Source organism: Acipenser ruthenus, chromosome 2, assembly GCF_902713425.1.
Source record: "Acipenser ruthenus chromosome 2, fAciRut3.2 maternal haplotype, whole genome shotgun sequence".
Classification (NCBI taxonomy): Eukaryota; Metazoa; Chordata; class Actinopteri; order Acipenseriformes; family Acipenseridae; genus Acipenser; species Acipenser ruthenus.
Window position 1 is genome coordinate 61,800,239 of NC_081190.1, and position 26,970 is coordinate 61,827,208.

The 26,970-nt window shown below is 36.7% G+C and overlaps 1 protein-coding gene across 19 annotated transcripts in view; it reads right to left on the bottom strand.

Annotated features, from left to right (window-relative positions):
• The window catches only part of LOC117409088 (teneurin-3), a 428,090-nt gene that overhangs the window by 107,087 nt on the left and 294,033 nt on the right, over window positions 1-26,970 (bottom strand). For 12 of the 19 annotated variants that reach the window (XM_034014709.3, XM_034014715.3, XM_034014712.3 and 9 more), the window contains 2 exons: window positions 23,246-23,461; window positions 21,481-21,552 (listed from right to left, as the gene is read on the bottom strand). The exons of 6 other annotated variants lie outside the window; for them this stretch is intronic. In XM_034014709.3, the coding sequence (XP_033870600.3) occupies window positions 21,481-21,552; window positions 23,246-23,461 (288 nt within the window). The remainder of the gene's footprint in view (window positions 1-21,480; window positions 21,553-23,245; window positions 23,462-26,970) is intronic. One more of the 19 variants, XM_034014714.3, reaches the window with a different exon arrangement.

Below are 26,970 nucleotides of genomic sequence, written 5' to 3' on the forward strand. Positions count from 1 at the left end.
GGAACAGCAAGTGATGAATGAGCGAGAGGTCTATTAAGAGAGAAAACATTTCCCATGCTATATATATACACTGAGTGTACAAAACATTAGGAACACCTTCCTAATATTGAGTTGCACCCCCTTTTGCCCTCAGAACAGCCTCAATTCGTCTGGGCATGGACTACAAGGTGTCGAAAACGTTCCACAGGGATGCTGGCCCATGTTGACTCCAGTGCTTCCCACAGTTGTGTCAAGTTGGCTGGTAGTGGATCTCTACTCCGAATAGCTCATTCCATCTCATCCCACAGATGCTCAATTGGATTAAGATCTGGTGACTGGGCAGGCCGCTGCAGTAAGCTGAATTCACTGTCATGTTCGTGGAACCATTCCTGGACAATCCTAGCCTTGTGGCATGTGGCATTATCCTGCTGAAAAAATCCATTAGAAGATGGATACACTGCTGCCATGAAGGGATGCACCTGATTGGCAATGATGTTCAGATATCCTGTGGCATTCAAACATTGCTCCACTTTTATCAAGGGGCCCAATGTGTGCCATGAAAACACACCCCACACCATCACACCACCACCACCAGCCTGCAATGTTGACACACGGCACGATGGGTGCATGTACTCATGTGGTTTTCTCCATACCCTAGTCCTCCCATCAGTGTGAAACAGCAAGAACCGGGATTCATCAGACCAGGCAATGTTTTTCCAATCCTCCAGTGTCCAGTGTTTTCGTTCCTTAGCCCGCTGCAACCGCAGTTTCTTGTGTTTTGCTGAAAGTGGAACTCTGTTAGGTCGTCGGCTGCCATACCCCATTCGTGTCAAGGTACGACAAGTTGTGCATTCTTTTATGGGTCTTTCGACACCAATGTTGTACTGGACTGTCAGTTGACTAACTGTAGCCTGTCTGTTGCTCTGCACAATTCGTGTCAGCCTCCTTTGGCCTCTTTCATCAATGAGCCGTTTTCGACCACTGGCCTGCCGTTGGCTGGATGTCCTTCGGGTGGTGGACAATCCTTGATACACACGAGAAACTGTTGTGCGTGAAAAACCCAGCAGTGTTACAGTTCTTGACACACTCAAACCGGCGCACCTGGCACCTACTACCATACCTCGTTCAAAGGCACTTAAATCTTTTGTCTTGACCATTTACCCTCTGAATGGCACACATACAGTACACAATCCATGTCTCAATTGTATCAAGGCTTAAAAATCCTTCTTTAACCTGTCTCCCTTTCATCTACACTGATTGAAGTGGATTTAACAGGTTACATCAATAAGGGATCATAGCTTTCACCTTGTCAGTCTATTTCATGGAAAGAGCAGGTGTTCCTAATATATATATAGTGCAGTCTGTTTATAAGAATCACACCCGTCCCGGGTGTTTTGATTCTTATAAGCGGATTATTCTTAAAAGCGGACCGATATGATTACAGTGGTGCAGAATCAAACTTAGTATGAGAATGATACAAGCTTGTAACCTATTACACTGAACTTGGCTGCAGTGTAATGGGTTGACTACTAGATGTCACGAGTTCCTGCATGTATGCACGCCCACGAAATATCCACAGCTGCTTTCCTTAACGAATTATGGATAATAGTCAATTTGTTAACTGCTTGTTAAAGTTAATGACACCTCGATAGAAATGGCTTAGCCGATAGCTTTGTGATGGGGGTATAGAGGTAAAAGTAAGCAGAAACCAAAACTTGAGTAAGAGATCTAGTGTTTGTTCCACATGAAGTACTGTTAGTTAGTGTAGTTCTCCAGCTGACAGCTAGGTTTATTTTGTTTGTTTTATTAGCGGTTGTTTCGCCACCGCAGTGTAAGAAAAATAAAACCAACACCGGTTTAAAAATGTAAATCAAGACTCTAGTCTGATAATTTACAAGGTCCTCGGCCACTCTGTCGCATTACAATTAGCAAAGGCGTGCCATCGGCAGTTTAACTACAGTATACAAATGTTAATGATGCTCAATCACTGAGGACAATATATCAAAACAAGTCCTCGTGGATTAGCAGCTTGTTATACGATCACGGTTATGACTTATATTTACTCAAGGATGCAGAATCCTATTTTACTACAGTATACTTGAGAAGCGATCGTCTCGTGAGGGTGCCTAGTTTAACTGCCGTGCAGTGTTACGTGTAATGGCCTTTGAATTAAAATTACATTACAGTACAGTATTTTACTGTCAGGACTACCACTGCATTTAAACATCTATGGCTTACTTATTTTCTGTTGCGAAGCCTCGGGATGATTCTTATAAGCGGATTATTTTACATTGGTTAGTAGTGTTTTGATCACTATATGTTGATTTGCATATCAGTGATTCTTATAAACAGAGTGCACTGTATGTATACAGACGTGCTCAAATTTGTTGGTACCCCTCCACAAAAAGCGAAGAATGCACAATTTTCTCTGAAATAACTTGAAACTGATAAAAGTAATTGGCATCCACCATTGTTTATTCCATATTTAATAGAAATCAGACTTTGCTTTTGATTTTTTATTCAACATAATATTGTAAATAAGAAAACAAATGAAAATGGCATGGACAAAAATGATGGGACCGCTAACCTAATATTTTGTTGCACAACCTTTAGAGGCAATCACTGCAATCAAACGTTTTCTGTAGCTCTCAATGAGACTTCTGCACCTGTTAACAGGTAGTTTGGTCCACTCTTCCTGAGCAAACTGCTCCAGCTGTCTCAGGTTTGATGGGTGCCTTCTCCAGACTGCAAGTTTCAGCTCTTTCCATAGATGTTCGATAGGATTCAGATCAGGACTCATAGAAGGCCACTTCAGAATAGTCCAATGTTTTGTTCTTATCCATTCTTGGGTGCTTTTAGCTGTGTGTTTTGGGTCATTATCCTGTTGGAGGACCCATGACCTGCGACTGAGACAGAGCTTTCTGACACTGGGCAGTACGTTTCACTCCAGAATGCCTTGATAGTCTTGAGATTTCATTGTGCCCTGCACAGATTCAAGGCACCCTGTGCCAGGCGCAGCAAAGCAGCCCCAAAACATAACCAAGCCTTCTCCATGTTTCACTGTAGGTATGGTGTTCTTTTCTTTGAAAGCTTCATTTTTTCATCTGTGAACATAGAGCTGATGTGACTTGCCAAAAAGCTCCAGTTCTGACTCATCTGTCCAAAGGACATTCTCCCAGAAGGATTGTGGCTTGTCAATATGCATTTTAGCAAATTCCAGTCTGGCTTTTTTATGTTTTTCTTTCAAAAGTGGAGTCCTCCTGGGTCTTCTTCCATGGAGCCCACATTCGCTCAAAAAGCGACGGATGGTACGATCAGAAACTGACGTACCTTCACCTTGGAGTTCAGCTTGTATCTCTTTGGCAGTTATCCTTGGTTCTTTTTCTACCATTCGCACTATCCTTCTGTTCAATCTGGAGTCGATTTTAATCTTGCGGCCGCGCCCAGGGAGGTTGGCTACAGTTCCATGGACCTTAAACTTCTTAATAATATTTGCAACTGTTGTCACAGGAACATCAAGCTGCTTGGAGATGGTCTTGTAGCCTTTACCTTTACCATGCTTGTCTATTATTTTCTTTCTGATCTCCTCAGACAACTCTCTCCTTTGCTTTCTCTGGTCCATGTTCAGTGTGGTGCACACAATGATACCAAACAGCACAGTGACTACTTTTCTCCATTTAAATAGGCTGAATGACTGATTACAAGATTGTAGACATGTGTGATACTAATTAAAGAAACTAATTAGTTTGAAATGTCACTATAATCCAATTATTTATTATCTTTTCTAAGGGGTACCAACAAATGTGTCCAGGCCATTTTAGAATATCTTTGTAGAATAAGCAATAATTCATCTCTTTTCACAGCTTCTTTGCTTTATTCTATGACATACCAAAGGCATGCAAGTATACATGATAAAATAGCTTTTAATTTCATCACTTTTCAGGAGGAATGAAGCATTATTTCAATGAGCTGTAAGGGTACCAACAAATTTGAGCACATCTGTATATATATATATATATAAAGTTTGAGAAAAAGGAAAACTGCTGTGTACCAAAATGATCAATAAGAAAAAGGATATTTCAGGTACTTAAAAAGGTAGAATAATTGATTACAAATCAATTATCAGGACGTTTTGGACTACAAGTCTTTTATCGGCTGAATACAAAAAAAACAGTGCTTTAAGAAGTTGATAAAAAACAAACAAGTAGTCTTTTAAACAAAATTCCAGAATGTTGATGATGATGATGATGACCTCAGAATAGAATGTTCATTCCAAATGGCTCCAATGTGCCTAGTTTGAAAATAAGCTCACATTCCTTTTGTTTCCTGACAGCATTAGTTCCATAGCATTGAACCATCCCACAAATTGTGATGTCTTCTATAGTGTGGTCATTTCTGTTAAAATGTCTGGCGACAGGAAAGGTAGAGGTGTTAATTCGTATACTTCTCAGATGTTCCACGAAGCGATCAGCCAAGCATCGTTTTGTTTCACCAATATATCGCTTGTTACATTTGATGCAGCCAATGCAATATACTATTCCTTTACTAATGCAAGTAAAAGTATCATGGATAGTAAATGAGGATTTTGATCCCTTAACTACTGTGTTGCTGTGAATGTATTTACAAGTTGCACAACATAACCTATTGCATGGAAACGTACCCTTAAGATTGTGTCGAATGTTACTGTGGACCAGATGCTCTCTTAGATTTTTGTCTCTTCTGTATGACATTAGGGGAGGGTTATTGAAAATAGGAGCTGTAGAAGGATCATCTTGAAGAATGCTAAAATTTCTTTGTATGATGTGTTGTACTTTTTTGGTTATAGGATGATATGTAAGAACAAGGGGAACATGATTGTTGGTATTCTGTGTTTTGGTTTTGTACAAGGCATCCTTTCTGTTTATTGTTGATACTCTTAACTGAGCTTCTCTAAGTATAGTGTCTGGAAAACCACTGTTTTTGAAAAATGCACACGTCATTTGTTTTATTCAAAAAATCACTATCATCACTGCAAATGCGTCTCAGTCTTAGTAATTGGGAGTATGGAATGGAGTTGCGACAAGCTTTGGGATGTGAGGAGTCGTATCTTAGATATGAATGAGAGTCTGTTTCTTTGCAGAAGATTGTAGTATTGATGGTACAATTAGAAACCGTGATGGTAATGTCTAGGAAAGAAATATATATAATATATATATATACACATACACACACACACACACACACACACACATACACATACATACACACAGTCTAACTGCATTATAACAAACCCCCCTGGGACCTGGAGAAATGTTCGTTATATCAGGTTGTTCACTATAATAGTTTGGCAATTTGCTGTATTAGAATAATGAAGAAACCTCCAAACTGAATTGAATATCTCTATACAGTATACAGTAGTTCTTTCAAGAGGGCTTCACATTGATCAACAAAGAAAACAGTAAAGAAATGAAAAAAATAAAAAGTACACTTATATGCGGAATACAGTAATTACGTGCCCTTTCTCTTGAAAAACATACCCAGCATAGATTGCTTCATATTTTTCCTGCTTTTCTCAATGCACAATGTTTCGATATTGTTACCTCCTCACGCCTGTTGCCATCGAATTAGCCTACCAAGGTCTTTGTTTTCACTGATTGAATAACACATTCACACTGGACAAAGATCAGTGTCAGTCACCGAGATCGTTTTATCCAGGTAGATTTTGTAAAAGTGATTTCCATTGAAAAAAATGGTTCTTGCTGCTATATATATATATATATATATATATATATATATATATATATATATATATATATATATATATACACTACCGGTCAAAAGTTTTAAAAAAAAAGTTTAGGTTACCAAAAACTGAAAAATACTGTACATTTCAGAGTTATACAAAAAGGCCTTTTTCAGGGAACAAGTAATGGGTTAACAACTTACAGCTGTTCTGCAGCAATGGAAGTAAATTAAGCCTTGAAAGTTGATGCTAACAATTCCTACAGGTGTCCCAACTTTTGTTGATTACTTACAAACCCTCTGTCTGTATAAAAGCAGTGTTGGAACAGACTGTGTTACTACACCCTCTTAAGCATTATTTGGACAGTATTGTACTGCAGGAAGTAGTATATTGCTCTCATAATGGCGAGAAAAAGGCAATTAACAAAGGAAGACAGACAGACAGACCATTATAACCCTTAAAAGTGTAGGTCTTTCCTTTAGAGAAATTACAAAGAAAGCCAAGGTGTCAGTGAGTACAGTTTCCTACACCATCAAAAGGCACTTGGAAACTGGAGGAAACTCTGACAGGAAGAGGTCTGGCAGACCCAAAGCCACAACAGAATCAGAAGACAAGTTTCTGAGAGTCAACAGCTTAACACTGGTCGAAGTAAGCAAGTCTCAGTTTCAACTGTGAAGAGAAGACTTCGAGCTGCAGGTTTGACAGGTCGAGTGGCAGCAAGAAAGCCATTTTTAAGATGGCAAAATAAGAAAAAGAGGCCTGCCTGGGCCATGAAGCACCGCCAGTGGACTACTGAAGACTGGAAGAAGGTCTTATGGACCGATGAATCAAAATTTGAAATCTTCGGTTCATCACGCAGGGTTTTTGTACGCCGTCGAGTAGGCGAAAGGATGGTTCCTCGGTGTGTGACACCAACTGTCAAACATGGAGGAGGAAGCGTGATGCTCTGGGGCTCTTTTGCTGGATCCAGAGTCGGCGACTTGCACAGAGTGGCACCCTGAACCAAAACTGCTACCACAACATTTTGCAGCGCCATGCAATACCCTCTGGTATACGCCTAGTTGGTCAGGGGTTCATCCTACAGCAAGATAATGACCCAGAACATACCTCCAGGCTATGTCAGAACTACCTTAGAAGAAAAGAACAAGACGGTAGGCTTCAAATCCTGGAATGGCCAGCACAGTCTCCAGACGTAAACCCCATCGAGCTGGTTTGGGATGAACTGGACAGAAGGGTGAAAGCAAAGCAACCTACAAGTGCAACACATTTGTGGGAACTTCTGCAACAGTGTTGGGAAGAACCTTCCGAACAATATTTGATTTCCATTGTAGAAAGAATGCCACGAATGTGTTCGGCTGCAAAAGGTGGCTACTTTGATGAGTCAAAAATTTAGATTACATTTTATTAAACAAAACGATTCCATGATTTCTTTTTTATCTCCAATTGTTTATTTGTTCCATGCTTTAATTTCAGAGTACATTGAGACATTAAACTGTGTAAATTTCAATAAAAACTGGAAAAATGGGGGTGTTCTAAAACTTTTGACCGGTAGTGTATATATATATATATATATATATATATATATATATATATATATATATATATATATATATTAAAATAAACAATAAATATACATGTCTGTGAAATAACGATGTATGCAGTACACAAAATTACGCAACTTTATTAATTTGCTCAGATCTCTGTGCATTCAATCAACTGTTGTGTGACCTAACGCAAGTTCCAGCATGCTATGTCAAAAACAATGCTGCAAGTACAGTTGTTGCTGCTTTAGCAGGATGCCACTACATGCACAAGAGAGAAGTATTTTTACTGTTTTTTTTATTTCTAAGCAAAAAGAAAAATAATTAAATCACATCATATTATGAATAACTGTTATATGCATCATTTGAAGTCTTTTTATTCATACGTTTTTTATTCCTAAACAAAATTAACCATTGTTTGTTATTTCTAAATTAAATGAAAAAGAATGAAATCACATCTTACCACAAGACGAGACACCTGTGATATTGACACACCAAATTTATTTGCCACAGCAGCCTGGGAAACCACAGGAGACTCCAGCTCCTTCAAGAGTTCAACCTTCTGAGCCAGAGGCAAATCGACTCGTTTTCACAACTCGCAAATGACAGCTGAGGCAAAAACCACTGGTTTACGCAAGTCAGTGTAATCACATAATCACTGCACTGCACTGCACTACGCAAACCTGTCTTGTGCTGAAAAGCAATCTTTGTTCATCATTTGAAAATACTGTATCCCAATTAAACTAAGTGATGTCCCAATTAAACAACATAAACAGCATTGTGAAGAACTGTCTTCCAGAGTTCTGTCCCATTTAAGCAGCAATCCTGATTATCAGTTTCCTGATGAAGTGGCACCGACTGTACCTACAAAGGAGTGTAAATTACTGATTGGGCTCATTCTGTATAGAATATACATGGCTCTGCTGTATGGCACAGGCTACCAGGTGTATATTGGGGCAGTAGCTGACCTGGGCATCTGTACTTTTAGGGATGTAGGGCACCACTCAGCCACATATTTATTACCTAAATGCAGCTTTTATTTTGGTATTGATATTTTAATAATACAGACACTTTTCATGGATCCTGGTTGCAACTCACATTCGTCAAGGATGAATTGCTTGTACTGCTGACAGTCACTTTCATACAGATCACTGTGCCTATGCCTCATATCTACATTTTGTTTTTTTAACCATCAATATGAAGAAGTGTTTAACCTCTCAATTTCCACCTTATTATTTACACTGTAGCCTATCACTGCTTGGGACCCCATTATTCATGATAGGTACTGTTAACAGTGACTTTCACAAACACAGATTTAGACAAGCACTTTATGTAATATACATTGAAAATAATGCTGTATTTTCTGGTTGTGCTCCAATACAGGTATTCTTATTTTACACTGGAAAGAAATCTTTAAAAAGAGGCTAGCATTTGCTTTATGGACACAAGTTGGATTATAACTTTTGGATTTCTTATAAAGCAAAAGTTAAGCTTATAATTTATTTGATACATGACACCCAAATATGCCAGTTCCACTATCAATAGTCTGTCAAGGTGTTAGAATGGAATTTATTGTGATCCACTTCTACCAGGAAAATTGAAAATGTCAACACTCTATTCCAGTTTGACAGGAACACACTTGGTAAGGGCACCCACGCAGGTTCCACCTCATCAATACCGTGATTAAGCAATAATCCAATCAGCTAGTGATTGGCTATTGCTGAATTGATTGGACCAAGACAATAGCATATAGGGGACTGTGTTAGCTTGGAAAGTTAGTTCTGTTTGGTAATACGCGGGAGCGAGGACAAAGCCAGCGAGGAGGCACTAACCATTCTATGGACATTTATTTATTGTGTCTCTGTGACCAGTGGCCAAAGGAATCTCGATACTCTTTGTGACCAAGGGGGCTGCGTAAAGACTTGGTGGATTTACCCAAGCAGCCAGCTTGGAGAAAAACAATGACTCTTGTATATAGTGTAAATGAATACTTTACACAGCTTGAACTCTGGTTTCTTAATTTCTGGAACGAGACAGTCCTACATGCCCCATGCTGTTCACAGTCCCTTAAAGGGGAACCCTGTTATTAAAATCATACGCATGCAGTGTTAATGGTTGCCCACTGTAACTGGTAACATGAGATTTTAAATACATCATGTACACAGAGCAAACTGAAAAAATCATTTTATTTTTCATTACAAATGTTCCAAATAAATTCCTCATAACTGACATTATTATTAGCTTAACTGCATTTGGGGGCAGTTGGTAGAAACTCTGTTCAACAGCTTGATAGGCAGGGGTACAGAACTTAAACAATATCAACAGAGGTTGGAGAAGTTTTGGACATTATAGCTTGAAAAGCTACTTCACGTCATCCATTGTTGGGATTTGTTGTCAGGACATGTTAAAAGACATGGAAAACAAACAAGCACAGACCTTGGCGAGGCAATGGAATGGACAATAAAGACATAGGAACAAAGCCTCTCTGGTTTTAAAGAGAGACTAAGAAATGCTTTCAGTCTGAAGGTGGACCGTGATGACCCCAAAGACAATTAAACACCAGGGCAGTACCTGGGGCATAAAGCTAATTTAACTGCTAGGTTTGCTAGAAAGAAGCTTTGCATCAGGCCACGAAAGAGAATGAAGCGTAAAGGCTTTGTGAAACACCATAAGGGCAAGCCTGTTCCATTCTGAAAAAATTCTTTGTTCAGAGACCGAGATAAAATTGAAAATGCCCAGATTCCAGACTGCACAGCACAAAGCATTAGCCGTAAGATGTGTGTCAGTGATCAGTGAAGGAACACTCAGTTTCTTTAAGGGTCACTATAGTGCTCTCTCTCTCTCTGGCTCTCTTTGTATGCTAACTGAATGTAACGACTGTGTCTTCCTTATGTTCTCAGCTGCTTAAGCTTACAGGGATACAGCTTTCATTAACAATAAGCAAGAAGCAGTTGAATTATATTTTCAAAATCAATGCTCTGATCAAAGAGCAGACCTAACTGATTTGAAGCTTGTGAAATTAAATACAAAATAAAATGAATGGTCAAGATTGCCAGAGAACACGATGGATAGGGAAATTAGATATCTAAACATAAAATTACGACTCACCTGAATCCAATTAAAATCATGTTTTATTTTTAACTTAAGAGGCAAATAAAACTGTTGTTTACCTGCTTTGGAAGAAACAGTGTTAAAATTAAGAGATACGAACTTTACTAAATTGCTTTGCAATTTGCTGCTGCTGTCTTAATAAACATACAAAGACATCAGGTGGTAGTTAAACTGAAACTCATTACTTCGAAATTACTTCTGGCGAAATTGTATTCAAAACACTCCAACAAAAAGCAGTGGCTGAAAGTGAAGACTAACAAAAGATCTGAATTCATTAGCTTTTCCAAGTCGATCAACTGACATTTTTCACCTACGGTTTGGTATTTATTAAAGCCAAATATCAAAATGTGATGACCTTTATCAACTGTCTATATTATTTTAAGAACTGTGCTTTCAGAATATTGACCAAGTCAGTAGCATATCTTTATCTGTGATCAATATGAACCTTCAACAGTCAACAATACATGTAAATAAAATGTTTTTAGTCAAATTAAGACTTTTATACAATAATTAATTCAACTGGGAAACTTGTCAAATAAAAAACTACTATAGTGTACACTGCTCTGCCAAAAATCAAAAATGTCTTTTTAATAAAAAAATAATAATAATAAAAAGTGGAGCTGTCTGTGTATAAATCATGGGTGTAAAGATTAAGATACCTCTCTCACACAAAACTGTCAAATTCTTAGTCACTCTGCCCCTGTCCCTCAAACCTACTAAGCATGCTAGGGATTAGCTGTTAATTTGTAAGTGATGGTACATACCTCTGTCAAAATCAAACAGTGGAAGTACTAATAGGCTTTTGATCACATGGAAACTACAATCACTTATTTCTATTTAAATCTATTAATGTGTATTTGATGTAATTTACTGCATAGTTAATGATGTAACAATCTACTATTCATTTCTATTTAAATCTCCAGGCATCATGGTATTGATTCTATTTAAATCTCCAGGCGTCATGGTATTGATTCTATTTATCCATATATATATATATATATAATGTGTTTATACACACACACACACACACACGCACACACACACAGTTGTAGTCAAAAGTTTACATACCCCAATGGAAATTTATAATTTCTAGAAATTTCTCGAAAACAAATAATTATAGGAAAAATCATTTGTAGCAAAAGCTTTGCTTATGTGGATGAGGAAAAAAAGTTACAAGAAATAGATGTTTACAATTATTACAGAAATTGGACTATGGAACAATGGTCAAAGGTGCTTTGGACTGTTGATTTGATGAACAACGACACCTGTGCCTTCTGCCAGTTCTATTGTCAATTCAACGCTTGTCTTCTTTCTATTCCTTAAGGATATTATCTTCAAGTATTGCTCATCCTTGTTTGACAGCTTTTTGGTCTTCCAGTCCTGGATTTGTCAATTACAGGTGATGTTTCTCTGTACTTGTTGATTATGCTTCAGATACCACACCTTGAAAATCAAGTGATGCAAGCTATTTCACTCAATGTTTCCCCTTCTTTATGCAAGTCAAGGTTGTTATAATAGTAGGAAACACTAGTGGAGGCTTTGAGTAAATTGTTGATGCTCATAATTATTCTTGCTACTATTCGATTTTTATTTTTTTGCCAAATCGACGATTAATATCAACGTTTATTTTAGAAAGAATTTACCATGGTTTTTTTCTATCTTTATTTTTCAATTCAAGCAGAGAATGGGTGAAATCAACCTTTATGCTTAAAAAAAAACAAAAAAAAAAAAAGACTTTTTATGCCATTGAATAACATCTCATTTAGCGAAACCCCTTTATCATATTCAACATGCAACAAAACCATGGTTACCAACATTCTAATTGAAATAACGTTTGGTCATAGCTGAGCTATGCATTTAATAAATTGTCTCAAATAAACCGTAGTAAACGCAGCATATAAAAGTGTATTACACAGACCTTTATAGCATAAATGTATGAGTAAAAATAATATGCACAGAACAAAACATTAGATAGTTGAACAGAACTAACTTGCACTTATTACTTGGAGTCTGAGCTCCCCCTCTCCTGCTTCAGCACAGCCGGACTCAGAGTCACAGGCAAGGCAGACGGGCCCGCTTTGTCCTGCCGCAGAGACTTCAGCCTTTGGTCAGGGTATTCTGCACAATATTCATAAGTGTTTTTCTCTTGCGCCCCATTTTCAAATCAAACTACTAACTGTCACCATATACCTAAAGCAAAAGCTTACATACACCTTAACCCGCTAATTTCAAAGTAGGCGCTTTGAATGACAGGAGCTGTAGCTGGCAAATGAGCATTATATATATATATATGTGTATGTGTGTGTGTGTATATATATATATATATATATATTGTGAGACAGCAGGGAGGGGGTTAAAACCTCCCTGCACAGAAAACATGTGAAAATGCACACTGGTTTTAGTTTAATTGTATTTGTTTATTGTTTAATTTAAATTGGTTAATTGTTTTATTGTTTAATTATCCCCTGCACCTGGTGGTTGTTATTAAATTAGGACCAGGTGTAGGGTATTTAAGGAGTGAAGCCAGTGTGCTCAAGGCTGCTGAGTAGAAGGAAGCAGGATAGGTGCTCTGCTTCCGAGCAGTCCGGTGAAAAGGTATAGTGCAAACCTGTGTGGTTTAATTAAGTTTTGGGGCAGGTAAACGGCATAGCCGTCCTGTGTTAGTTAGGTTCCTGCGTGTGTAGTTAGTGCTCGATAAGAGCTAGGTGTTTATTTGGTTTTGTGTGTTTTGATTTGTGTATTATTAGAAATAGCACAACCGCGCTTTAAAAATCAATTTCTGTGTGCTGGGTCGCAGTTCTTAAAGGGGCAACGAACCTGAGTGAGTGGCAAGCTCGCTCACAATATATATATATATATATATATATATATATATATATATATATATATATATACACACACATACATATACACACACACGCACACACACATATATATATATATTATTTTTATACGCTGTCTATATCTATCTATCTATATATATATATATATATAGATATAGATATAGATATATAGATATAGATATATAGATATAGATATATATATATATATATATATATATATATACATACAGACGTGCTCAAATTTGTTGGTACCCTTACAGCTCATTGAAATAATGCTTCATTCCTCCTGAAAAGTGATGAAATTAAAAGCTATTTTATCATTTATACTTGCATGCCTTTGGTATGTCATAGAATAAAGCAAAGAAGCTGTGAAAAGAGATTAATTATTGCTTATTCTACAAAATTATTCTAAAATGGCCTGGACACATTTGTTGGTACCCCTTAGAAAAAATTGGATTATAGTGATGTTTCAAACTAATTAGTTTCTTAAATTAGTATCACACATGTCTCCAATCTTGTAATCAGTCATTCAGCCTATTTAAATGGAGAAAAGTAGTCACTGTGCTGTTTGGTATCATTGTGTGCACCACACCAAACATGGACCAGAGAAAGCAAAGGAGAGAGTTGTCTGAGGAGATCAGAAAGAAAATAATAGACAAGCATGGTAAAAGTAAAGGCTACAAGACCATCTCCAAGCAGCTTGATGTTCCTGTGACAACAGTTGCAAATATTATTAAGAAGTTTAAGGTCCATGGAACAGTAGCCAACCTCCCTGGGCGTGGCCGCAAGAGGAAAATCGACCCCAGATTGAACAGAAGGATAGTGCGAATGGTAGAAAAAGAACCAAGGATAACTGCCAAAGAGATACAAGCTGAACTCCAAGGTGAAGGTACGTCAGTTTCTGATCGCACCATACGTCGCTTTTTGAGCGAGAGGGCTCCATGGAAGAAGACCCAGGAGGACTCCACTTTTGAAAGAAAAACATAAAAAAGCCAGACTAGAATTTGCTAAAATGCATATTGACAAGCCACAATCTTTCTGGAAGAATGTCCTTTGGACAGATGAGTCGAAACTGGAGCTTTTTGTCAAGTCACATCAGCTCGATGTTCACAGATGAAAAAAAGAAGCTTTCAAAGAAAAGAACACCATACCTACAGTGAAACATGGAGGAGGCTCGGTTATGTTTTGGGGCTGCTTTGCTGCGCCTGGCACAGGGTGCCTTGAATCTGCGCAGGGTACAATGAAATCTCAAGACTATCAAGGCATTCTGGAGCAAAACGTACTGCCCAGTGTCAGAAAGCTCTGTCTCAGTCGCAGGTCATGGGTCCTCCAACAGGATAATGACCCAAAACACACAGCTAAAAGCACCCAAGAATGGATAAGAACAAAACATTGGACTATTCTGAAGTGGCCTTCTATGAGTCCTGATCTGAATCCTATCGAACATCTATGGAAAGAGCTGAAACTTGCAGTCTGGAGAAGGCACCCATCAAACCTGAGACAGCTGGAGCAGTTTGCTCAGGAAGAGTGGGCCAAACTACCTGTTAACAGGTGCAGAAGTCTCATTGAGAGCTACAGAAAATGTTTGATTGCAGTGATTGCCTCTAAAGGTTGTGCAACAAAATATTAGGTTAGCGGTCCCATCATTTTTGTCCATGCCATTTTCATTTGTTTTCTTATTTACAATATTATGTTGAATAAAAAATCAAAAGCAAAGTCTGATTTCTATTAAATATGGAATAAACAATGGTGGATGCCAATTACTTTTGTCAGTTTCAAGTTATTTCAGAGAAAATTGTGCATTCTTCGTTTTTTGTGGAGGGGTACCAACAAATTTGAGCACGTCTGTATATATATATATAGAGAGAGAGAGAGAGAGAGAGAGATAGATAGATAGATAGATAGATATAGACAGCGTATAAAAATATAACCAAGTTATCTAAAGTAAAGTAACAATATAACATATTTTAAACGTCTGTAAATAATAAATCTACAGCTATGGCCAAAAGTTTTGCATCACCCTACAGAATTAACAAATTTTGCTTCATAAAGTCGAATGAAGCCTGTGGAACAATATTACGTTAACATATTGAATTACATACCGCTTTGTAGTTTTCAATATACTTAACAAAAAACTGAGAAAAAATGAAAAATGTGACATTTTGAAATCTAACATGAAATGCTGTACTGCTATTACGGCTTCCGGTAGCTTTTGCAATATCACTTTGTAGTTTTTTGGCCATAGCTGTATATAGTAAACAGAAGAGGATTATAACCAGACACTTTAATAACAGTGCTATTCTGATAACAGAACTGAAAAAGTGTCCCCTGGGTTTTTCACATCAATTAGACATATGTAAAAAAGCTTTTCAAAGGAGCTGAACAGCATAAAACCTACAGTCTGAAATATGTTTTGCCACTTTTGAATGTTGAAAATCTAGTACAGTACATTACAGCAACTGAAGCAAAGAAAAGCTTGGTTTTTCACTCTTGTCAGTGTTAGCATCTGAGATCATCAAAGTGGGATGGCACACCTCCGGTGACTTGCTAAAACAGGCAAAAGGGGATGGGATGCTGCCTTTGGCTATTATTTTAGACGTGCTAATCATGGCTATAGAGGCAAGAACGCGTCTGCCTGTGTCTGCCTCCTCCAAACGTACAGCGGTGACTGAGAGGAGAATTTGAATTTGGGTGGCTGCCTCCGTGTAAAATAAATACGTTGCATGTCACATATAAATAAATAAATAAATAAATAAATAAATAAATAAATAATGTATTTATTTTAAAATGATCAAGTAGGCAGTGCCTCCTCCGATGAGCCACCACTGATCAAATAAACTAAACTGTATAATACAAATTATAACTATCTTGTAATATTTTTTTAGAATCTTAATGAGCTCAACCTAACACTATCCTTATCCCTTGACAATATAACAATTCAAATTTCTAATTATAGCTTGGTTATGTGCCACATGTATTTTACTTCATTTGATCACTTGAACAAATAGGCTCTTAGGAATATCTCAAATTGAAAAAAAGGACAGTGATTGCTTTTGTACAAGGAGTATATAACTGGGATTTCTAAATAAATGTAATATTATGAATTGTACGTATGGTTAATTTTTTTATGCTACAGTTCACAGGTAAAAAAATTAACCATTCCCATAAAAGGAATAGCTAAGAAAATGGAACCCTGCAAAACAGCAATAGCTGTAGATAATTGAAAATAACTCTTACTAAGAGTGGTTGAAACAATATTTTTAAGTGCAAAGCCATACTAAGGGCCTCATTCACTTAACAGCGGTAAATGACCAGAATTACCGCGTGGCAAAGGGAAGCCACACCGCGCGCAAAAACGAACCAGCGGTCGCTCTATTCACTAATTATATGCACAAATAAAGCGCACTAAATGGTTAATTTGCAAGTTGTCACAACGCACAGAATTCAACACGGGGAATTATGCATGAGGTTTACACAGAGTACTATAGCACTGGAAAGAAAAGGTAAGTACAGTTCTGAGTTTGTCACAATGACAGCGACCAAGGAGGACAGAGTGAGGAATCTAAAGTTTACCGACCAGGAGCTAAATGTATTAGCAGAAGAAGTGGTGGGGAATTATGAAAGGCTTTTTGGTGCTGAATCAGCGAGAACATTAACGTCAAGAAACATTATGGACAAAAATGCACTCCGTAGGAGGAGGGCGGGGGTCTTGTCCCAAATCAGAGTGTCCTACGAGATAGTCAAAGCAGAGAAAGTAATTGTTAATGGAACATTTGTTTAACTCTTCATATCAAATAAATATTTGTTTGTTCAACTTAATCTCATTTTGTAATATTAGTCAAAAGACAGCAAAGCACTCGCTCAGTCAATTAAAAGTTCACTATTCACATTTCAAAAGGTGTTTGGCGAAACGTCACTTTAACATTAGATGCCATTTGATTGCTTGTATTTATGACTGCACCTCAACTCGCACTCTGTGTACATTCATTTATTGGACATTTACAGTTTTTTTTGTATATTTTAAAGCCATTTTAAAGCATAGCCTACTTAAATATCACAAGTATAAATATATTAACATAGCCAAAAGTGTTGCATATACACCTGCCTCAATCTTCATATATCCCAGACTGTCTGAGGATGTACGAGTACATTGGAACATTGGAACTCAAGTTGCTATTGAAAAATACGAAATCTTTAAAAATGAAACAAACTTAAAAATGTAAACAGGCCTTTTAAAATGGTCTGTGTTGGTTGCAAAAAAAAGCAACAAGCAGACAAAATAGATTTTTTAAAAACTACCTTGAATGACATATTCAGCAACATTTTCGAGTTCTGTAAACAATGACCATGTAATTCCCATAGCCTATTTTGCTGCCTTTAATCCCAAAATATTAAACACAGGAGAAATGTTAACTGCAAACCTGAAATGGCTAAAACAAAGCTTTTGTGTTTTTATTTATAAAAACAAATATTTTTTTATGAAGTTTTAAAACCACAGATACTGTCAAAATATTAGTAAATTATATAACATCATGTATGCCACTGGAACCTAACAACCTAAAATAATCATAATAAAAAATAAAAAAAACATCTTATACAACTAAGCATAGACGTAAACAGCTAGTGTTTCTCCCTCTGTTACATTGTCTATTATTACAAAGGCAGACACACACTTGAAATCAATGCCATTCTCCACAAGCATCTGCATCTACTAAGTAAGCAGTAAGCTCCTCAGAATAAGCAGTTGTAAAGCTCTGTGGGATGAAAATAATGTACAAAACACAGTGGCCTTGATCATCAGTGACCTCGCCGCATACAACGCAAACACTCAATCATTCGTTTTGCCTTTTAAATATTATTTGTGTGCTGCATACACTTTAGGGAGATACTCTCGTCTGGGTGTGTCACAGTTAGGCACGGCTCCACAACTTGGGATTTTTTTCATTAAAAAAAATTGTAATATTTCATTGACCAGCCGTTGTATCGGCATGTTTGTTGCACTAAGGCTTCCACCAATTCAAACATGTTGATATTACGTGTTTCTCCACTTTCTGTGCTCTTTTTAAACAATCCTGTGATTGTGACCTGCTTGTTCAGTTCAGTAATTTTCTTGTTTTTGTGTGCTGCGCTGTCAAGATGCTTGTCAATAGTACCTTTTCTTAGATGATCCAAAGACACATTACAAGTTGAGCAAAACAGAATCCCACCATCTGCATGCAACGTCCCCTATTCGTAGCTCTGAACACGATCTTCTGTTGAAATGAATTGAGCTTTTTTTGATTTGTCAGCTGTCTGCATTTTTTATGTTAATCATACACTGCAAACTAATACATCAACACGAGCTAAACAACCATTTTAAACTTCCCGCCTCTGACTTGCATGTTACATCATTGTACAGTATGAGGAATTCATTAATCATGAAACCGGTGTTTGTTTGACCCCGTTGCCGTAGTAACCAAATGCACGGCATTCACGCTGCACCGTGTACAGCTACTGTAATGCTGCTTCTACTTGATAAAAGTATGAAATGAACAAGTGAGGTGAAGAGTAATGTAAAATAATGTAAAGAAAATAAAATGCATATTTTTCACGGTAGGCACTCAAATACATGATTTCTGTGAAATTCATGATATTGTTAATTTTCCGGGGCCCCACATATAAGACTAGTATGATCTGTGCTCAGTCTGTATCTCGTTATTATCTCCTCCTCACACAGCACTAGTAACGTCTGCCTGGTCCGAAATACTCTCTGCCTGACTCTTCTTCTCACTCTCCTGTGGAGCTCTTCTGCTGCTTCTGTGACACCACCTGGTTTCAATAAGAGGTACACTTAACACACGCAGAGGCACTTGGTAAAGTTAGCACCTTTAAGTGATTATGGTTTTCATATCAAGCACCTCCCTGGTGTAATTATGGGAAACAATTTAAATACATGTCCATAAATTAACATTATTAATTGTATTTAAATGACTCACATGCGGTACCTCTTTACACGCATTTCATTCCACGCGCAAGGTCGCGTGCCACTGCTTAATGACTGCAGCAGGTGCACAAAGCACGTAAGGGGCTTTCTGCGTGCAAAACACATTACCACTGTTTAGTGCATGAGGCCATAAGAACAAATTGATAATTCAGAACCTTCATTAGTTTTATGATAGGTTTCAGAAACAGTGAGAAGAAATGTATAGTGGTACTTCCATATAATAAACAAACACCATGAAGCTGTGTATTGACAGTTTTTCTATTTTGTTACAATTTTATTTACCAACAAAGACGCTTTCATTTGTGGTTCAGCTTGGGACGAGGATGCAATCAAGCCAACAAAGTGATTCAGTTTCAACCCCTAATTGCATGTGCTTACTTGGCTCATAACTCAACACTTTCACCACAAATGTTGGTCAAAGATGTTTTAATGTGTGCATGTTTTTTTTTAAGTGTTCAAATTATTCCGTCATGCTTTGAGTACACAGTGCAATAAACCATGAGCCAATGGTCTATTTACCCCACAGCAAGTAACATGTACGAAAATGCAAGAATTGGAAAACCGCCAGAAAAGCTGGTGCTTAAGCAACCAAGACTGAGCAGTGCTCACGTGTGTTTCAATCTCAGTCGACCACAGTAAATGTTATTGGAATTTTTGTGCTGTAAAATTGCTGCTTTCATGCCCAGTGCATCTGACAATAGAAATCCTTAGTCAAGTTTGAGAGTGGGACTGACATGCCTACAAGTCAGATCTGTGCATCCTGTTAAAATGTGGTTAGTACTAGACTGAGTTCCTAATAGGGTAATTGACATCGAAATGCATGTCAGCCAAGTAGTCACAGAGAGAGAAGCTCACTGAGCAGGCCTTTCAGAAGATCTGCAGAGTAAAAATAATAAAAGCTTGATTTCATCAAACAGTCAGTAAGAAGACATGCATTTTAATGGTTGTATGGTCTGCCACATTATACCACAACACACAGTCTTTGTTCCAGTTTACAGATATGATATTGCTATAAAAGAAAAAGTATAAGCAACTCTGCGATAATTAGCTTAGGTTGGTGACATCTCTGCACATTGCATCCTTGAGCTACATTTCCATCCAGACTAATTAATTTCAGATTTTTAATTTGGTACAGGAAGGAAAACAGATTGTTTTTTGCAAAAGCTTTGACATTAAGTGTTGTCTTGAAATTAGTAACCTAAGCAACCATGTGTATTTAATTATCTGTATAGTACAGTTAAATATATACTTGTGTGGAAGACTGACAACGCTATAGCTCTGGTCTTAAAACAAATTAACATGTGCATTATTCAGGTGAGACCTTGGAATCATTTAATTTCAGAGAACGAAATAAGCAGCTTACTATTTTATGCACCAAGTTTTATAGCTGAACTCCTCTATGAGGTACTTCGTATAAATGAACCACACACACTGACTTTAAAAACAATATACTAAGCATCATTAATAAATAAATAAATATAAAAAAAACACACATGCCAAGTGAAAACAGGTACAGGAAGTTTGGAAAGAAATGATGTTCTGTTATATTGATATATATTTCAAGAACGTACCAGCTACAGAGCCCCGTGTGACATTCATTATGTCTGTGTAGATTCAAGTGGCATATATATATATATATACACCCGATACTACGGTATTACATGTCTGCAGGTTGAATTTTAAAACATCATTTTTTTTGCTAGTTTTTTTTTTAGATCTATAATAGGGCGAGGTGCCCTGTACATGGTTTTGTTTATTTTATTTTAGAGCGGGGTCCCCCTCCGCCCCTGTTTTATTTTGTATTGTTTATTTATTTTTATTGTAATTTATATGACGGCGAGGCGCCGCAGGTTTTGTTTTTGTATTTATTGTTATTATGTTTAGATGACGGAGTAGCCGTTTGTTTATTTGGTAACGTGGAGGGGAAGCCCCATCCACATAGTAATTTAAAAACTTGTGCAGATTGTGGCCGAGGGGTAATTAGAATAATTAATTGCAGGCTAGTTAAACCCCTCGGCCATGATATAAAAAGGCTGCAGCTCTCCAGCTTCGGGGTGGGTGTTGGAAGGAGAGAATGAACGAGAACGGAGAGAAAGAAACGTAAACGATAAAACAATACAGGAACAGTGACAGCGACTGCCCAGCCTGACCTGTATGGTTTATTTATTATTTCTGTGTTCGAGATATGTTTTGTTTAAACCTTTTGTTTTGCTCTGCGAGCACAGTGTGTTTTTGTTTGAATATTTTATTTATTTTTGTATTTGTTAATAAAGACGGCAGCCAGCCGATTCTTTACTTTACCTGCAGTACTCTCTGGTGTCAGTTTATTTTCCCTTCCTGCTTCTGCCGTGACGTCAGACCACTCAGTCCACCCTGTCACAAGATCCCACACATTTTATTACTGATAGAAACTTTGGAACAAAATATATAAATCACAAAGTTACAGACCATACATTTAGATTTAGAAATTACTGGGTTATCCAGCACCTGGGGTGAAAATGGATGACTTTTCTGTTTAACACGGATGGAAGATCAGCCATAATCTTTAACTGGGTTTCAGTCAGCATGGTAAAGCATGTTAATAGCGTTTGATCCTCTAGTTCTGTCTGCAGGAAATCTACTATAACTTTTGGGCAAATTGCATTAACAGCCAATCTACTGCAGTATGACAGGACGCTTGCTTACCATTACAGCTTTGAGGGGAATAAGTTGTATCTGTCTTTCTGATAAGCCTCCAGAGACATGCGTTTAAATGTTGGATTCAATAACAGTTTAAAAACATCAAAAGGATTATGTATGTCATAAATAACTACAACAATATAGCCTAAAGTAGTTTCTCTCAGTTTCACAGGTAAATAAATATACAGCACTACTATTTAAAGGGGGCGGGCTGAACATTTTTTTTTTTTCATCTCAAAACAGTGAAGCACATCAAATAGCTGTACTAAAGGTTTCCCATAGCTTTGAATACTAAAACCTTGGTAAACAATTAATAGGCCAGGGTCATGATTTTGTGGATATTTACAGACAGTACTCAAGAAACTGGTATTGTGAGCACTGCAGCCATTATTTAAATTAATTTGTATTTGTATGTAACTTAAATTACTAAATTAAACAAGTAACAAGTATGTTTCATAAATATAACCATTGTTTCTCTATTCAACATATGTATGCATTTAGCTTACAAGAGTCTCTGCGGTTTTCATTTAATACTACATATTCGTTTTCTGGTTGTATTTAATTAAGAAACATATCACCTTTATTTTTTAACAAAAAAAGTTACAGGTTTTACAGAAGCGTAAGGTATTTTTTTCTGAAATCTGATGAACAAAAACCCCAGAGAAAACTGGGAATTCAACTGATTTACTTGGATTCCAATTCAATTATTTCATTCTTCCATTCATTTTTTTTATTTTTTATTACAGTATAGTTTTAGACGGGGCAATATTGTGTACATATAGTACACTGGCTTGTTGTGTTCCTAGTCCTTATCACCAAGAATACAACTATTTTGACAATAATAAGGTTACTGAATAAAATGCTTTTGTTCCTACTCCTATTCTATTCATTACAAGTTGACTCTGTATAATTATGTTACAATTACTGACCATCAAAAAACCCTAATGCTAGTTTCATGTCTCTGTTACAAAGACACTATAAACTACAGTATAGAGTATTTACTTTTAATATTTAAGTAAACACTGATTGCCTGTGATAAACTGACCTGAATATACAAGCATCTTTTTTTTTTTTTTTACTATTGTATTTTGTCAGCCCTTAAATACGTGTATATCAGAAGCAACACAGTATGCTGTGATAATAGAAGTGTTCAGAATGCAGTGGATTAAAATTCACTTCTTAGATTAAACACAGATAAAATCAAACTCTAATCAAATGTCATCTTAATCTTACCATTACATTCATTTTACAAATTCAGTGATAACACTGGCATTTGTTTTGCTTATAAACACGTGCTAATATGCATAGATACTGATGTGATCTTATTAGGTTTAAGTTGCACTATGATTTTCATGATTAGAACCAATGGAGGGTAATCTGTTCTTACCGTTACTTGGAACAAATACAGGAACTGGGCCAGACTGTATTACGGGCAAATACAACCCAGCAGTGTATTCTTCATCTGTGTCAAATTCATGAACTGGCTGGGTGGTATTATTACTTAGCAACCGCCTCTGGTTGTCATGGAGATTGGGTGATGGAGGTTGGGAATGTGAACATTCAATGACTGATGGACTGGATGAAGAGGATGGCATGGGAGTACCTAAAAATAAATACATACAATAAATAAACAAATAAGTACTTTATTAAACAAATACATAATTTAAACTTTAAATTTAAACACAAACAAAGAAACAATAAATACATACATACATACATAAATAAATAAATAAATAAATAAATAAATAAATAAATGCAAAGAGAACAAAATGTGTCCTTGGGATACTTAAATAAATGTGACCATATAAGAAGCCTGTAAACAAACAAACAAAAAAGTTGTTTTGGCGCCAGTTCTCAGGAAACCTGGACATAGTTCTGTCCCCAAAACAAAAATAGACTTGACCTGAAGTGGCCGTCCAGAAGGCTCAAGTGGTTGCCTTTTGTTATCAGCAAGTTAGGAAAAAGCCAGCAAACAGGACTAGCTCCAATTCCACTAAAACTTGTTGTTTAGGAATGATGACTGAGGGAAAGCTTTGAGATTCCACATCCCCACTAGTGGCTGCAATCACTGAAAGCCATCACTGTTTGCATCATGTTAAATTGAATTGCCAATTACTTGGTAACAAAATAAATGGGAAATGAAAACACTGTAAATGCATTGTTTTTATTTCACTAAAGAGCATAGATTTTACAAGTAATAGGCAGGCATGTTGCATGACTAAATATTTTAAAACTAAATAGACTAGTGAAGCAACAGACTGGAGAAATTGTGTTCAAATACTTTCGTATTGTGTAAAGTGTAATTTATCTGTGATAACAAGGACCGTTTCAAGGTTGCTGATTATCTGACCCCCAACCCCAGTAAAAAGGAAAGCATGACTAAAAAAACACAATAATAATAATAATAATAATAATAATAATAATAATAATAATAATAATAATAATAATAACACATGTATCTATGAACAGATAAAAAAAAAATTATGCTGCTCTATGTTATGCAATATTCACATATTGGTTTCTATTTCACCATCACCTGGTCTGTCTTTAATAACTTGTACAATGAATTTACAAAATGACCACTATTGTGTGGTGCTCATCTCTTTTGTACAAGTGAATGCGGTCCCGGGTACACTAATTACTTTTCCTTATATGGAATTCAGTATTAATTAGAAAGGATAAAACTGCCTGAAGAAAAAGGAGCAGTCATGTTTGAATTAATTCATGTTTTATTATTTTCAGCAGAATGAGCTTTCATTCTATTGATGAGAACAAAACAAAGGGAGTGCGGTTTCAAGAAAACAGCTTATCTTCATTACAAGCAAATGCTGAGCAAATCAGATTTAACTACTTGTGCACCATACAACTGTGCTCTGGACTTTTGTACCATTCCACAGTACCCTTAAAATCATTGTGACAGCCCTTCAGATGCGTTTTTAATAACTTTGTGCTTATTTTAGACACAGTTAAGCAGATTATGATCAACCACGGCGGTTCAGACGCATTAAGCTACCTGAAATGAATATTATTGCAGGACAAGATGAAAGGTTTATGAAGCCCTAGATTTAAACAAGAACACTATTTCAGTGCAACAATATTTGGCAATTTTAAGATCTTAACAAATGAAAAACGGAGCTTTTCTGTGAGAATCTGTGAACACAGTAAAAAAAAAGACAAAAACACAAGAATAATATAATACAGAACAAACAAATATTTTAAACACACTGTAGCCAACGTTAGTGTTTGTGTGCTGTGTTTGTGTGCTGCATGCATACCTATCAAACCCTGCAACCCTCACTGATTAATTTAATTTTCGACAACAAGGTGAGAAACATACTGACAATTCAATACACAAGGTTCAATCCAGCTTATCTACCTTTCTACCTTTGGTGTGCCTTTCTATTCTCTCTGGCACAGTTAATTTGGTTTCAATGTGTTACGATACTTTCCTATCTCTTTGTAAAGCCTGTCAGGCTGGTTCCCCACTGCTACAAGCTTGCACACTGCAGGGGTATTTCCAAGTGTGGAACCAAGGAGCACAGGTTAATGCAGTGGAGAAGCAATATATAACTGCTTTGTACTCGTGAAGCTTCCCAGCAAGCTTTCGAAATTGATAAAGTGTATTAGATGCCAAGGTAGTCATGGGTATGATCTAAACTTACATCATTATTATTATTATTATTATTATTATTATTATTATTATTATTATTATCGTAAAACTTCAAATAATCGCGGGTCTCCAATACTCACCGGGTCTCTAATAAGCGCCAGGGCTGCTGGGAAATATGGTAAATAGATGCCGGGCCTCTTTTAAATGCCAGGTTATAAATAATAATATAATGCATATCATACTGAATGTTCCAGCCAATACACACACGGATGTACAGCGAGCTTACCAATTTGTTTTTCAACAGCGGTTTAGAGACCCTGAGGCTCAGGATGAATGATAAGACAACTGAATTTAATTTATTTTAAAAGGTACACGTAATGCATACAGTTTTTTTTTATGACGTCATTCATTTTAAAACCAGTTGTGAAGCTTTTTTGAGCGTGCTGAAAGCAAGTAAAATACAAACTTGTTTTCTGATATTAACAGGGTTGCCTTTTAGTGTATTTGTACATGTTTTTTTTTGTTGTTTTTTTTGTATTAACAGTATTTTGTGCATTTGAGTCTTGCAATGAATATTTGCATTTTGAAGCCTTTCCAGCATTGTTATTTATCAATGTACACGTTATAAAAACAAATTAGTCACGTTTGCTTTGATTTGTGATAAAACTGGTACTTGAATTGATTTTATTGTTAATCTTTAAACAGTTTGAAGCATAGGCGGTGTGTATAAGAAGAATAAATTGGCCAAACCCTCATAAGAAATTGTTCTGACCAACACAAAAAATATTTGTGAGAGAAGATCGTTCCCCGCAAGTGCACAAAGCAGGTCTAACAAACATATTTCTTGTTTTCCTATTGCGCAACCGCCAGACTGCTAGGGCAGCATGGATATCAAAATCAACACTGTAGTGCAGATACAGGATTTTGTTGCATTTCAGTGTCATTGGAGGAGACAATGCTTGGCTGGTTTAACATCAATTCTTCCCGCCGATCTGAGCCCCCCATACCGCTGCAGGAGGCAGTCAACGAAAACTCTGAATGCTTTTCGCTCATTCCTGCCTGGAACATCCTCTAAACAATTTCAACATTTATTTAAAATTGCTGTTATTTATACATACAGCTTTATCCGAATCTGATTTTACAGAACTTGTGGCAAAATATTTTCGTAGCATACTGTCTGTTTTATTGCACCACTGTTTTGTGAGAATTTTATAATGATGCTATAGTCAGAACATACTTCCTTCGACTGTTTGATCAAATGCCACCTTTCAGAACACTCTTTGTGGTGCCTGATTATGAATGTTTCTGAAGTTTTTTCTTTAGATTTTTCCAGTCCTTCACTCCATTTTCAGTGAAAGCGGGGTCTTTTGAACTTCTAAAAGCGTGTCTGCAAGGAAAGCAGAAAACCGGATCTGCTTGCTTACTGTACTCTAAATATGAAAACGTATTTCAATATTATGATGAAAAAGAATGGTCTTGCAATGAAGATTCGTTGCTGGTTA